The sequence below is a fragment of the Sphaeramia orbicularis genome, chromosome 24 (assembly GCF_902148855.1).
Source record: "Sphaeramia orbicularis chromosome 24, fSphaOr1.1, whole genome shotgun sequence".
Taxonomy (NCBI): Eukaryota; Metazoa; Chordata; class Actinopteri; order Kurtiformes; family Apogonidae; genus Sphaeramia; species Sphaeramia orbicularis.
In genome coordinates, this window is record NC_043979.1 from 45684851 (window position 1) to 45701072 (window position 16222).

At 36.4% G+C, this 16222-nt stretch overlaps 1 protein-coding gene across 1 annotated transcript in view; it reads right to left on the reverse strand.

Annotated features, from left to right (window-relative positions):
* LOC115415169 (afadin-like) overlaps positions 1-10939 on the reverse strand; it is a 34119-nt gene extending 23180 nt beyond the window's left edge. Inside the window, exons 1-4 of the mRNA XM_030128657.1 lie at positions 10727-10939; positions 9133-9312; positions 5632-5670; positions 1367-1501 (exon numbers count right to left, since the gene is read on the reverse strand). Of these exons, the coding sequence (XP_029984517.1) occupies positions 1367-1501; positions 5632-5670; positions 9133-9312; positions 10727-10939 (567 nt within the window). The remainder of the gene's footprint in view (positions 1-1366; positions 1502-5631; positions 5671-9132; positions 9313-10726) is intronic.
* Between the last annotated feature and the right edge of the window lie 5283 nt (positions 10940-16222).

Consider the following 16222-nt stretch of genomic DNA (forward strand, 5'->3'; position numbering starts at 1 on the left):
ATTTTAATTTACAAAAAATAAGAACTTATGAATTTGACATACATTTTCCAAATGAGCACTTAACAGTAACATGGATTTAATTGAAGACTTGGAAAAAAAGAAGAAGTAGTCTTTTTTTCTTTAAAACTTATGGGAAAAAAGTGACACAAACTGGCTGTGTATGTTTTGTTAACTATACTAATACAGGCGTGGAAAAAAATATTAGACCACCCTTGTTTTCCTCAGTTTCTTGTTCAGTTTAATGCCTGGTATAACTGAAGGTACGTTTGTTTGGACAAATGTAACGAGAACAGCAAAAACAGCTCATAGTAGTTTAATTTCAGAGCTGATATCTATCCATTTAACATGTTTTCTTGTTAATAAGCAAAATCACTTCAGTTCTTCCATCAGTATCTATGGCATTGTACTGACAAAAACTGTGCTTTTAGACATTCCATGTTTTCTTTTCTGTTTCAGTCACATGATACACACAGGAGTTAGGACTGGACTGCTAAATCATTGTTTCTGATGACTTTAGATGGTCTAATAACTTTTTTCCGCGACTGTATGTCTTTATGAAGCTGAATATTACATTTATTTATACTTTATAAAGTCATTTAACCTCTTTTTATGTAATGAAGTCAAATCTGATAACTTCCTTTTTGAAGTTTTGGTCATTTTAATTGATAAAATATATGAAATTATATATTTGACATGCATTTTCCCAATGAGCACTTAACAGCAACAATGTGTGGATTTGATGTAAGGACTTGAGAAAAAGCCATTTAGTCTTTTTTTCTTTAAAACTTAAAGAAAAAGAGTGACAAACTGGCTCTGTATGTTTTGTTAACTAAACTAATATGTCTTTATGAAGCTGAATATTACATTTATTTATATTTTACAAACTTATTTAACCTCTTTTTATGTAATGAAGCCAAATCTGCTAACTTCCATTTTTGAAGTTTTTTCATTTGGGATTTTTTTTTAATCCTAGATGCACTTGCGTCATTTCAAGCAGAAAGTTGACAAAAAGATGCATAATAAAGCATTTTCTTTAGTTAGTTCAGCTTCTGTTTTAACCAACTTACATTATGTATGTTTGCTATACTAGGCACTAGATTTGGTTTTAATATTATTACATGTAAATTGGGCTGCATTTTAAAACAATATAACTGTAAATCGTAATGTAACTCAATACAATATTCTAAAAGTTTCACACTGATAAGGACAGGTCTAAAAAATGACACTGTTTGTGCTTTTTGGCAGAAAAATAAAAGTCGAAACCTGACATTTGTTCAGACACACATATATGTACCGACACATATCGCTGTCATGTATGAAATTAAACATGCTGCGGTTGAAGTTGTGTTAAAGCGTCTGAACCGACCTTCTCCTCGGCCTCTCGTTTGGCTCTCTCCTCCTCCCTCCACCTCCTCTCCTCTTCCTGCTTCACTCGCTCCTCCGCCTCCCGCTTACGAATCTCCTCCAGCTGCTGTTTACGCCGTCGCTCCTCGTCCTGCAACTGATGAGACGCCACGCACACAGAGAACGACATGGCCAGAGGCACGCAAAGACAGTCACACATGCAAACACACAGTCAGTATCGCAGTCATGTCAGAGGAAGCCCATACATTTACACTACGTGGACAAAAGTATGTGGACACGTTGAATTCAGGTGGTTTTTTTCTAAAAGGGGTCTGGGATACAAAACAATAATGACAAAAGTCAGAATATAGTTTTACATTGGGATAAATATCATTACATTGCACTAGTTAGTTTGGTTTAAATTGTTATCTCTGCTTCTAAAATGCCTCAGAGATGGTTTTTACATAATTTCTTGCAACATTGAGTTTTTTTTAATATATCTATGACTATGATTTCAAATATTCTTCCTCTAAATTTCTAAAATATTTTTCATGCTCTGACTGTAAATAATTTTCTACCACAACTAAACATCTACTTTCTTTATATCTCACTTTTATTGAGGAAATATTGATGTTTTTATCTCAAATCCTCATGAACAGGACATCTTACAGCTGTGGACATGATGCGTCCCAATATTTATGTCCATATAGTTTATAAACATCAATATTTCCTTAAAGTTTAATGGGAGATTTTTCTTCCACAATGAGATGTGAAGAAAGTAATGGTTATTATTTACAGTCAGAGCATGAAAAATATTTTAGAAATTTAGAGGTAGAACATTTAAAATCAGTCATGGATTTAAAAAAAAAAACAACGATATTGAGAGAATTTAAATAAAAACCATCTCTGAGATTTTTTGGAAACAAAGAACACAATTTAAACCATACTAATCAATGTAATGATATTTATCCCAATATAAAACTATATTCTGACATTAGTCATTATTGTTTTGTATCCTGGACCCCTGTTAGAAAAGAAACACCTAAATTCAACATGTCCACATACTTTTGTCTTTTTTTTTTTTTTTTCATCTGAGTACATTTACCCACATCTGGTGACTCCGTTAAACTGCTCAGACACTAATGTTGACTAACATATTCTGTGTAATGTGAAGTACGCTGGATTTGTCTCACAGGACTGCTCCAGGAGGGAGGAGCAGTGTGCACTGCAAACACACAGCACACGCAGACACACCGCTCAACATGCAGACGACGACAACAACAACGACAACAACATGCAAAAACACCAGCAGCGCCCGGAGCAGAGCAGAAAACAAAGACCAGCGTTCAGTCACCTCAGGTGCAGTCGATCTGTTAGAAAACACCTCTGAAGAGGAGAGGAAATCAAACGCACCCAAAGTAACTGAAAGGTTCACAGGCTGTTGCAGAAACACTCTGACAATAATACGTACATCGCAACACAGTAAACTCAGAGGAATTTGGTGATACACAAAACAAACAGACTCTTTCTTTTGGCTGAATGGTGGTTAAAGGTTCAGTTCACCTAAAAATACACAAAAACATTCTTCCACTTATCAGAACTGGAACCAGGACAAAGAAAACTGAGTGGAACTGAAGGCAGGGCTCAGTGTCCGGGGTCATTATTTGGATTAATTGTTTTAAAATGTTTTTTGCAAGTTGTCTAGGTTTTTTCAGCTGAATTCGGACCATTTTGCACCGCTGAATCCAAAAATGACATCTGTTTTTCTCAATCAGGTCAGGTTTTTTTGCTAATTTGATTTTGAAAAATTTTAACTTCTCACAAAATTGATTACATTTTTGTGACTTTATCAGATGATTTTTTATATACTTCTCACCCAAAATAGGTTTTAAGAGAAAAAAAAATCATTTTCTAACAGGATGCATTTATTATTTATTATGTATTCAGCGCAGATGTAGCAGAATACATCAGGCTTATTTTTGCAAGATCTTCTAGTCGAAGCCATTTCATTCACCTGTAATATTAAAAAAAACATTCATCATAAATTGGCAACAGTAAAATCTTCAGAACTCGTTTATTGCAAGAAATATGAAAGAATTTTGTATCATATGATGTAAAAATGCCCATAAATGTAAGCAAAAATGTTAAAAAGCCAATATGTAGCATAGTTCAGAAAGTTGACCTGACTGAGCAAAATTAATGTGATTTTTGGATTCAGCACACCAGAATGATCCTACATCAGCTCAAAAAACTTAAACAATAAATTTGTTGTTGACCAGTGTTATATGTTTTGGATCATGACAGTGCTTTAAAGGTTAATCTAAGGTTAAAGACTGAATGTAAAGTTAACACAAACTGAAAAATGACTGAATAATGTTTTTTAATGTCAAAATGCATAAAACAAGCAGCTCTGTCCATGATCTGATTAGTTTTTAAACTGGATGCCTGTGCAAACGAGAGCATAGAAGATAAACATCACCATAAATGCACTAAAAATGACAAATTACAGGTGACGCGGGCATTGTTTTTTTTTTTTTGAGGGGTGAACACAAATATTTGATCACACACACAACATGTCATTTTCATCACTGTCCTGAAGGAGTGTTGCATCATGGGATTCAGTGTTTTTTAACACCAGGGACAATGAAAATGTGTCTGATTTGACTCAGAAATGTATCTAAGGTAATGCATTTGACTTGTTTTTTTAAAATTTAACTCTAACATGTATTTATTCAGTGTAAATAAAACTATTAATTCCTTACAGTTAAACCCATTTGGTATAATTTAAGTGAGCAATCAATGAACTATTTGACATAAATCTAAATACTTTGATAGGTTAATGCAGAACTGTTCCACATAAAATATTGTATGACATATTTGTATGACAAATATGACAAAAGCATTTATTTTACTTAAATTGTTTTATACGTATGTTATTAGTACAGTGTTTTATGTATGTTTTTAGAGTGGATGTATGGATGAAATCTACTCTGTTTTATTGGTTGTTTCTCCTTGTTTACTGTACGGTGTCCTTGAGTGCCAAGAAAGGCTCCTATAAATAAAATGTATTATTATTATTACGATTTTCTGTAACGACGAGTCTTTTTTTCTGATTAAATAAAGGTTAAATAAAATTCAATGATATCCAGAATAACCTGCAGGTAAGGATGTAATGATTACCAGTATAACGATAAACCGCAATAAAATTCCTGATGGTTAGCATTACCATTTAAATTCTTATTATCTTGATAACCGTGCTTGATTATCGCACTTGGAAAGAGAAAGAGAGAGAGTGAGAGACCTGGTTCAAGATAGATACATAGATAGACAGATACTTTACTGATCCCGAGGGAAATTCAAGCGCACAGACAGAGACAGACTATCTATCTATGAAAAAGAAACTAGAACAACTCAAACTTGATATGAAAAAGAGTCAAACAATGGCCATAAGGTGTCATCTTGAATGCACATGTGTATGTTTGATGTTTACATGTTAATATTTGAATGTTTCTGCAACAGAAAGTACATTGTGCCTATTATATTATTATTATTAGTTAGTTTTTTTTTTTTCGAAATACAACTTGGTTAAATTATTTCAGTGTGGGTATTAGTACTTTCTGAACATTTCGAGCACATTTCAACAATACCGTGATAATAATGATAACCGTGATATGACATTTTCATATGGTTACATCCCTACCTGCAGGGTTTAATAATGTGAAGTGGAAAACGTTTTTGTTTTTGTAGTGAACTGACCCTTTAAACAGAATAGACAAATGCTCAGCTGTGCACACACAGATGGATGGATGGATGGGTGGACAAATGAATGGACACCAGGACTCGTCCGTCCCGACCGTCATGCATGGATCTCAACCTGGACGCCCCCTGTGATGCATTCAGCCATGCAGGCGTCACCTCCGTATGCACTCAAAACACGTCTGCTGACTGGAATCCCATCAGTTTCAGCGCTTTTGGAAACAACAGGATTTTGAGTCTAATCACCGGTTTAACCCCCCCCCAACAGCAGGTGTTTTGAGTGGACAAAGAGATGGACAGCTTCCCCAGCCAAAACCACATCAAGCATCCTGGGACAGCCAATCGTGGCTCAGCACCTGGCTCTGAACCCCCGCCCCCCTCCCCGCCTCCCGCCCAATGAAACGACGACAGTAGTCCAGATGGGTGGGGGGGAGACGAATAGGAAACACGGGCAGGTGGGCAGCCCAGACAGAAAACAGGGAGGGATGTGGGGAAGGGGGAGGATACTCGTCATTAACAGGAAGAACATACCAAGTCTAGAACAGAGATAGCTGGGACAGCAGTCTGCTGCTGAAGAACGACAAGAAGAGAATAGAGAGTGAGAGAGAGGGAGAGGGAGGGGGGGAGAGATGGCAAAAACAGAGAGAACGGAGGAAGGAAAAGGAGAAAACAAACCCAAATACTGAGGACGGGACGGGAGGGGAGGGGAGCAAGAGATATTAATAAAACTAGATAAAAGAAGGGCAGGAGAGGAGGAGGAGGAGGAGGAGGAGGGAGAAACTGAGGAGAAATCAGAGAAGGGAGGAGGACATACAGTAAAGTGAAAACATTACTGAAGTTTTTTTTTTTTTTTTTCTCTCTCTCTGCTGTGTTCATTTGTGGCTTGTTATGAGCTCCTTCACCCAAATTCACACAACCACCATCCCACCATACGGCTCAATGTTTGTATTTTTAAGAGCAAAAGTAAGGAGGAAAAAAAACATGCCTCGAAAACATCTACCACACCCTGAAACATCCCATAATCTACAGTCACCGCTGCACCCAGTCAGACACAACCAGCCCCCCGTAAACACAAACAAGAACTCATCTTCCCATTTATAAAAGACAATTTCACCAAATCTGTGTAATCTGCGGTCCCACAACCAAATAAACAGAGCAGAAAGATTCATATCTCTAATCTAGTTTCATTTTAATTAATAATTTAAAGGATATTTGGTGATTCTGACAAATAAACCTCTGTGTTTCAATAGATGAAAATGATATTGTCATTTTACACATTTTTCTGTTGCCGTTATTAGAATTATCTAGATTTTTTTTATTTTTTATGTGGAGCTCAATAACGTGTTCTATTCAAATTTTGTTAAAAGAATATGAGGCTTTATGGAAAAATGATGTGTTAATTTTTACATATATTAAAAAATTAAATAAAATGACGTGTTAATGCTGGGCCAAAAGGTTGTGGTGACCAAATGTATAGTAGAAGAACCTCCTTCAGTCTTTGATATCACACTATATTTCTCTGGAAAGACAGATTTTACATTAACGATGAGAAGGATGTCTTTACAGCAAAGTCTGGCAAAGTGTTGGAGTATCTGGAAACTCAGACAACTGCCTGAAATAGACCCAATAAGGACTTTTGAGATCAATACTGTGGACGTATTTTAGATTTGCTCTATATTTCACACAACCTGTATATGTACTGTGCTGGACTGTTATGATTTTGAAAATGTTGAATAAAAAGACTGTTTTAAAAAAATCATGTGTTAAAAATGTCATGTCACTACTGAAACTGTGATTTTTATTCCATTGACTGTTTTTAACCAAAGCAATTTTACATGTTTTGTGCAGAAATCAGTCTCAATCCTATCACTTTGAGCTCAACTTGTCCAAAAATCAGTCAATAACTTTAAGAAACAAAGTAATGAGCTAATAATTGTGGCAGAAAATGCAGTTTGCATCTAGAAAAATCAAATTATGTAAACCTGTCAAAGGTGAATCAATCCTCAAGACTGAAAATTCATCTGGAGTAAAATGAAGGTCATTTTTGGACGTGATAGAAAATGAACTTGCTCTTATTTCAGATGTTATAATGGGTTTCAATAGTTAACATCTAGTATCTAAGTTTTCCACACTCAATGCTTTTAAATGTTATTTCAGGGGTGCCAAACATACAGCCCGTGGGTCAAAACCAGCCCGCCAAAGCGTCCAATCCGGCCCATGAAAAGCAAAAATTACACTGACGAAATTAACAGATATTAGTTAAAGGGGTCAAAATCATTTTAGTTCAGGTTCCACATACAGACCAAGTCAATGTCAAGTGGCTCAGACCAGTAAAATACGATCATGATAAACAATAAATAATGACAACTACAAATATTTCTCTTTGTTTGAAATGTCTCAATAGTGGCTTTTCCACTGACCCTCAAATTGCGCGAATGTAACTTGTGCATAAAATGTATCTAATGGAAAAATGACAATTTCGCCCCAACTCTAGTCTTTCCATGAAAAGTTTTCGCGCTGGCAAGAGGTGGTTCTTCGGATTAGTGAAATTGGAATATCATGCAAAACTGCAATGGGAAGACCTTTTTCCGCACGCTCCGGACATTACAACAAGTGAAGAGGAAGAGTTTTAAAAGAAACACCAGGAAACCCTATCATTTTTAAATTTAGTACTGAATAGAGGGGTAATATATAATAGTAATGAATATATCTGTAAATCAACGCCATATTTACGTTTGTCGCCATGTTTATGGAATGACTTCTCGTGTCATCTCGCGGCATAAAATAAACAAATCATCGCATTTGTGACTTAATGGAAAAACCAACATCACGCACCTCTGTTTTTTTGACATTTAGTAACATTTTGCACAGATGTCCAACGGAAAAGCCACTAATATCTCAATATTCTGCCTGTTATTAAATGTTTGGTGCATTTGTAGATCCTCTGTGATCTGTAAGTTGTAACGTACATGTGTAAATAATAAACTGAGGCAGAATATTGTTAAAATTTCACTTAATTTGCCTGAGAAATTTCAGGTTACACAATAATGTGTAATTATTCACATTTTGTTGATTAAAATACTCTCATTATGTAATTCTAGCTTTTTCACTCTAAAACACAGAGAAAAGTTTGGAGTTGACATTATTTATAGGTTAATATGTTATCATTTTAATGGTCCGGCCTGTTTCAGATCAAATTGGGCTGAATGTGGAACCTAAAATAAAATGAGTTTGACGCCCCTGTGTTATTTGGTTGTGGGACAGCAGTTTGTTAATGAAGCATCACGGGTCCATTCAACTGAACTGGTATAAATTACAGGTGCCATAAAATACACATGTTCTGACAGATTATATCAACTCGTGTGTGTGATAATTCTGAGTGAATTAACAAATTCATAGAAAAGCGTCTGTAACATCCATTCTGGACGTGGAGTCTTGCTGAAATGGGCCCAGCGACATTATGGTCATGGTTCACTGTTGCAGAGTAACACGGCGCTTAATGCTGCATTTGCATTATATAGAAAAAGGAAAAACTGGGAGAAAAAAAAACGTCACTTTGAGCCAGCGTTTCAGATATTTTGTCATAAACGAAACATTTTCTTCAATACGGAGTCACAGTTTCCATACGATGTGAATGCAGCATTAAAACATCCTGCCCTGTCAGCCCCTCCCACGACCCCTCCCATCCACCCCTGCAGCCAATCAGATTTTAAGCAGCTCAGCATGGCAAAGCGATGACAGAAGCATGTTGCAGATGCACATTGCGGGACATTCATAGTGGAAGTGCTGCCACAGAGGAATCCGTTTCCTCTTTTAGCGTTTGAAAGAGCGCCTCTGTTTTTCTCCCCATCAGCCTTGTTTCCGATCTGACCTTTGAACTCCGGGCTGATGGGTGATGTTACATGAAAAACAGAGGTCGGACATTTTATTTCTACTCTGTGACTTTTAAGTCGCTGCGTTTTTCTCTCTTCTCTACCAATGATCTTCTTCCACCCGTTCCATTTCTTTCATGGGTTCCCCCTCTCGTCTTACCCTGGCTCTCTTCTCCGCCTCCAGCCTCTGCATGATCATCATGGTGTCCACGTCCTCGTCGTCCTCCTCCTCCTCATCTTCGTCGCTGTGCTTGGACTCCTGCAGTCGCTTCTGGAACTGCCACTCCAGCATCAGCTTCCTGAGGCGGTCGCTCTCCTCCGCCGTTCGCTCAGGTTTGGCCTGGGAACGAAACAGGATCAGAACTGAGCGTGACAAACAACTCAAATAAACCTGTTTTAGATTACACTTGCCGCATTCTACCCGTGGCGCTATCATGCAATAGCGCCCTCCCGTGGTGCAACAGCGGCATTGCACCCGTATGCCCTCCCGTGTCCCGAGCTTTTGCAACATCGATGGGACGGACATCGATGGGACGGACACGGGGAGGGGCCGAAACGTGCATTATATAGTAGGATTAGATTAGGAGAAGATAAAATATACTTTATTGATCCCCCAAGGGAGAAAATCAAGTATGTGCAGCTGTACAAGAAAGTATGCATCAATATAATAGAAAAATAAAGAGATAAAAAACATAAACAAGTTTGATAAAGTGACTAAAGTGATATAAAATAGCAATAATAATGATAAAGTAGCTGATTAGATAGAACTTTATTGATCCATCAGGAAATTAAAGTTCCAGTCGCAGCACAAAAGCGAATGTATGTTTAAGAGATATTGTAAGACAACAAGGAAAGAAAACAGTAGTAAAAACAGTAGCGAAAAAAACAGGTAAATGCACATTAGAAAGTACTTGAAGAAATTAGATCAGACTTTATTGATCCCATAACAAGGAAATTCAATGATCAATGCAGCAATAGAATAAAGTGCAAGAAAAAAGCGTACATGCATAAAGACAGAGCAAAAAACAAGACAGTGCAAAAATATAAAATAAAAAAAAATTAATAATAGTAGTAACTATACAGAATATATATTTACAACAGGACAATTGCAAAAAGTCAGACAGTACTAAATAAAAAAGTGGTAAAAGAATAATAAGAAATCATAGAAAATGGAAGTGATGTAGTCAAATGTGAACAATAATAAGACGAAAGTTTGAGTCGCGGAATAAATTATTAGACCATCAAAATTAATCAAAAACAATAGTTCTGCAATCCAGTCCTAACTCCTGTGTGTATCATGTGACTAAAACAGACAGAAAAGAAAACATGGAATGTCTAAAAGCACTGTTTTTGTCAGTACAATGCCATAGATATTGATGGAAGAACTGAAGTGATTTCGTTTATTATCAAGAAAATATGCAAATGGATAGATATCAGCTCTGAAATTAAACTACTAGGAGCTATTTTTGTTGTTCTATATTATATTTGTCCAAACAATTGGACCTTTAGTTGGACCAGGCATTAAAATGAACAAGAAATTGAAGAAAAACAAGGGTGGTCTAATAATTTTTTCCGCTACTGTATGCACTCGGAAAGAAACCTGATAATAAACTAAAACAAGGGTGTCGAACTCAGTTGTCAGATTTATATGATCATATAAACGGGCTCAGTGTTATCATGTGTGTAAATGAATGCTTTCTTTTGACATTTTGATAAATGAACACATCCAGCACATTATTTAGTCCAAGTCCTACCTGGAGCTCCTGGATCTCCTTGTCCAGCAGGTCGACGATGTGAAGCTGCTGCTGTTTCTCAGCCTTCTCTCGGGCGTCTCTCTTCCAGGGGTCTGGAGACAAGCTGTCGCTGGACGTGAGCTCCTCCTTGCTGATGGTGATGTACTGCAGGTCTCGTCTCTCGATGGTCCTCGGCTGCTGCTGTGGGAGCAGCTCCCTGATCACCGTGTCCATGCCTGTAAAAACATTACATTTATTTATTAATATCGCGACAAGCAACATAACTGATTGAAACAGACCATAATAGCTCCAGATAAAGTTGCCACATCTTGTTGACACCTCCCACCAATAGATGGCAGATACATGCCCCTTCAATCCTAACACCATTTCAGGGCATGTTTCTATTCAAAGTCAAAAAGAAAATCCAGTTTAAAGGTGTGGTCCTGAGCTGGTTTAGTAACAAAGTAAAGTTTATTTAGTTTTAGTTTGGATAATTAAGGACAGATTTGGATAAAAAGATACTAAAACCTACAGCATTTTACTTTCTACTAATGTTTTAGTTCATTCATTTTAAGGATAAGATGATGAAAAAACAAAAACAAAGAAAACTTCCATGTAAATACGTTCAAAGTTACTGAAAGTTACGCAATCCAATATGGCCGAAGCCCTGTGATGTCACAATATGCAAATTAGATGAGTGCATTTACTCCTACCATAAAATTTGGATCATACTGAATATTTTTGTCATTTACAGCAAAACTTCATCTCTAAACACTTCCAAGATACAGCTTTTTGAAATCTTGATACCTAAATTAAATATTCTAAGGCTCAATTTAGCAGTCGGTCAGTTAAAAAAAAAAAAAAAAAAAAACCTTGCATATTTCAGTTAACAAGTTAGGAGTAAATAAATAAATATGATCGCACATGTCATAGTGTCACTGTCTGGGCTTTTAGTGCAGACTTCAGTGTGCTTATATAACTCCGATATGGATCCTATATTTGACAAAGAACGCTGCATATTCATATTTCAATCAACATCTTCCCCAAGTTTGAATGTGCACCTGCAAGAAAGTATGCTATTTCATTAATGAACAGTAAATTAATTCATTGTTTATTTGGCTTAAGTGATGAATGGAATGTCTAAGAATGGGAGGAAAAACACTGGTTATGATGTTCTAACCAATTCCTGCTTTTACTCTTAAATCTGTGCAGTTGTTTCCAATTGTCGTTGTCAGATCTGTAATTTTGAAATCTTGATATCCTAACTGATATATATGTATATATATATATATATATATATATATATATAAAAACTCCAATGCCTAAAGGGTTAACAAACCTGAGTTGAGACACTGAGATTTGGGTCAAACACGGTATTCGAAGTCTCTCTGATGGGACATTTTAGAGACAATTTGACAGATTAGTGTTGCTAAATGACCCATATTTTTACTTTTAAATTCATTTTTGCTTTAGTTGGACCATAAGGGATATCCAAAACAAAGAGCTACTTTATACTGAAATAAATGCTGGAATGGCAAACAATTAAAGTCGCTCTCTGATGGGACATTACTGTGTTTTGACTCTTAAGACATGAACGTGAAGTGCAGTGTGTTATTTACCGGCGGGGTGGAGGCACTGGCAGGGGGTGGGACGGCCGACCGAGGCAGGCTGGCCAGCTTCTCCGGTCTGGATGGGGGCGGCTGGGGCTGGGGCTGCGGAGGGAGGTAGGGCTGGGGCGGGGCTACGGAGGCCAGGGGGGGCTGGTGGTGTGGGGGGGGCATGGACCCTCCGTTGTTGTGAGGTTGGACGGGCATGACAGGGTTGGCCCGGATCTGACCCAGCTTCCTCTCCTGCTCCCGCCTCTTCCTCTCCCTGCGAGTCATCATCATCATCATCATCATCAATACCAGCATGTCACAGTAACACTACACATCGTAAACAGTTCCTGCTAACAAACATTCTAAAACACACAAAGTACGTTCACATCATTAGAGAGAGAAGTCCATTTTAGATGAACATCTACAATTCCCTCTTATGATTTTTCTTCAATCTCATCTTCCAAAAGTAATAAAAAAATTATTTAGTTTTACTGTGGTTCTGATAGAGAACAAGAACTAGATGAGCCCTATGTTGTAAAGCAATGTTGGTACTGATACGAATAATACATTTTCAAAATTTATTATAAGAGTTAAACCAGTCCAGTTGAACTGAGAAGAACTACCAAGAAGAACCATGACCTGGACAAATGAGAACCTACTACACAGACATTGTATAATAAAGTGCATATACAGTCACGGAAAAAATTATTAGACCATCAAAAGTCATTAAAAAAAATGGTTATGCAATCCAGTCCTAACTCCTGTGTGTATCATGTGACTAAAACAGATAAGAAAGAAACATGGATGTCTAAAAGCACTGTTTTTGTCAGTACAATGCCATAGATATTATGGAAGAACTGAAGTTGATTTGGTTTTTATCAAGAAAACATGGAAAATGGACAGATATCAGCTTTGAAATTAAACTACTATGAGCTATTTTTGTAGTTTGTCCAAACAAATGTACCTTTAGTTGGACCAGGCATTAAAATGAACAAGAAATTGGAGAAAACAAGGGTGGTCTAATCATTTTTTCCATGACTGTATGAAGTAATTTATCTACTAAGTTAGAAAGTTAAGAGAAAAAGAACTAAAAACATTTATCAGCACTCTTTTCCTTGCCTAATATCAGTACAGTGGTGGTAAAATGTATTTGTTCACCCCATACATTGTGTTACCAGTTCATCAAGAATCACTGTTAAGTCACTGAACTGTGCCGAATATCGTTCCAGTCTCCAAACCCACATGCTCCCTTCTGCACATGCTCAGTTCCATCAAGGTCAAAACTGGATGTTTCAGCAGATAATGAACACATCCAGGACATGGCATGTTGAAACTGTCAACTATTTAGTTGGTTACTTTTCTTGCTAACAATAAACGAAAAAATTCAGTAATTTGTGTCTGGCTGATGCAGCATCACCTTTTGCAACAACAAAAAAGATTTTTCTGCAAATATTTCAAGATAATATTTGAGATTTGTAAAATTTTGTCCACTACAGTCACCAACAGTACACTGTATGAAAATGACACCAGCACTTAAACATATTATCATATTATCAAACTAATCCCATCAATATGAAAAGACACAAAAAAACAAACAAATCTAGAATGAGCATGCCCAAATTTGTTTGCATTCCTGAAAACAGGTTCAGGAAATACATAAATTAATGTAAAATGACCCTTTGAGTGAATGACATGACAGATTTTATGTATCTAAAGAAAAAAAAAGATATATGGCACAACACTACATTGTACTATACTATATCATATTATACTATATTATGTTACTTTATACTATATTATGCTATATCTTATATGATATTAATGATGTTAGATTATATTATCTTATACCTTATACTACATTATACTATACTAATTATGCTATATTTTATTATATAATATGATATTATATGATGTTGTATTATGTTGTATCATATTATATTACACTATCTTGTCTTATATCTTATATTACATTATACTATACTATATTATGGTTGTAAGACTATGGAACAGACTGAGTGTGGAGCTGAAACAATGTCCGAACATCAAACAGTTTAAAAACAAATACAAACAAACGATTTTTACAAAATACACAGAGGAAGGGCCGGGGGGGGGTCCGGTTGTTTTTCATAGTGGGGCTTTGCCACATATGTGCTGATAATATCTAGTTTAAATATGGATATATGAAAATATTATTACTATATTACTATAGAGGACATATAGAGTATTGTATTATATATGTGTTTTTGTTTGTTTTGTTTTTAGTTTTTATTAATATCTGGAAGGATAAGTTGTAAATGGGTATTATCATATCAGTGTATATAGGAAAAGGATGTATGATATTGTTATACTACTATTATTGTTATTGTTGTTATTATTATTATTATTATTTATTGATATTCATGCCAAAATAATAATCACTATATAGTGATCATAAGGAATAGTAATTGGGGGTAGGAGTCAAGGTTATAATAGTTTTGGATTTTTAATTATAGTTTAGTTTTAATAGTTTTGACTTTTTTTTCTCTTATCAGTTAGTTTTAATTAGTTTTTAGGAGCAGGTTTGTTAGTTTTTATTAGTTTATCGTTTTTTTCTGAATGCTTAGTTTTAGTTTAGTTTTAGGTTTTAGTCATTTCATATATTTTATCTTCCTCATCATCCTATTCAAAGAAATTAGTGAGGCGTGGATATGTGTTACCCTGGACACTTTATTTGGGGGTCGGGTTAGGGCGGCTCATGGACTGAGCAGAGACACAATGTACCGTACAATGTCTAAATTCCTATAGCAGGTGAGGTGGGGTGCAATCCATACACAACGTTCACTTACGGTGAAACAATGTGCGAAGATGTGCAAAGCATGAGAGGAGATGCACAATGCAGTCCCCAGCAGTTAAAGCAGATAGTAAACAATTATAAACCCAGCTAACCAGCAGTTAAAGCAGATAGAACATATAAACCAGCTAACCAGCAGTTAAAGCAGATAGAAACATATATAAACCAGCTAACCAGCAGTTAAAGCAGACAGAAACATATATAAACCAGCTAACCAGCAGTTAAAGCAGATAGAACATATATAAACCAGCTAACCAGCAGTTAAAGCAGAAAACATATAAACCAGCTAACCAGCAGTTAAAGCAGATAGAAACATATAAACCAGCTAACCAGCAGTTAAAGCAGGGAACATATAAACCAGCTAACCAGCAGTTAAAGCAGATAGGAACATATAAACCAGCTAACCAGCAGTTAAAGCAGATAGAAACAGATATAAACCAGCTAACCAGCAGTTAAAGCAGATAGAACCTATTAAAACCAGCTAACCAGCAGTTAAAGCAGACAGAAACATATAAACCACTTATAAACATATAACCCAGTTCATCATCAGTAAACCACACCTTAGCAGATCTCTCATCTCTTAATCATCTCCAGTTCCATTATTAGCCAACTTTGCTTCAGTTCAGTTCAGCTAGCTGTAGCTAGTAACATCAAACGTTTTTAACATTCTAACAGGTTCCATACCTCTGTAATTGGATTAGTTTTGATCCTCCTTTTCTCCTCTTCTAAACTGTGCAGTTCAGGGCTTGGAAGGCCTTTTCATGGTGATAAACTCTCCAGTTTTAACCTGGATGCTAGTTCAACACTGACTCTGTCCTTTAGCTCTGCTCTGTCTCTGTCACTCACGCGCACACACACGGTACGCCAAAAAAACAAAAAAACCCACCCATGTATCACTACAGTAAACCCCAGACAGGACTGTGCTGCTTTGTCCCAGCTTTAGTCTGTTGTTCCAGGGAGTGGGACCAGAAGACGACTGGAAACCACCAGTGACCACATGACAGACTGTGAAGTGTCGTATGGTGTCACCAGCTCAACTGCTTGAAGTGAAATAAATTAATTTCATATCATCGACATTGACAAAGACGA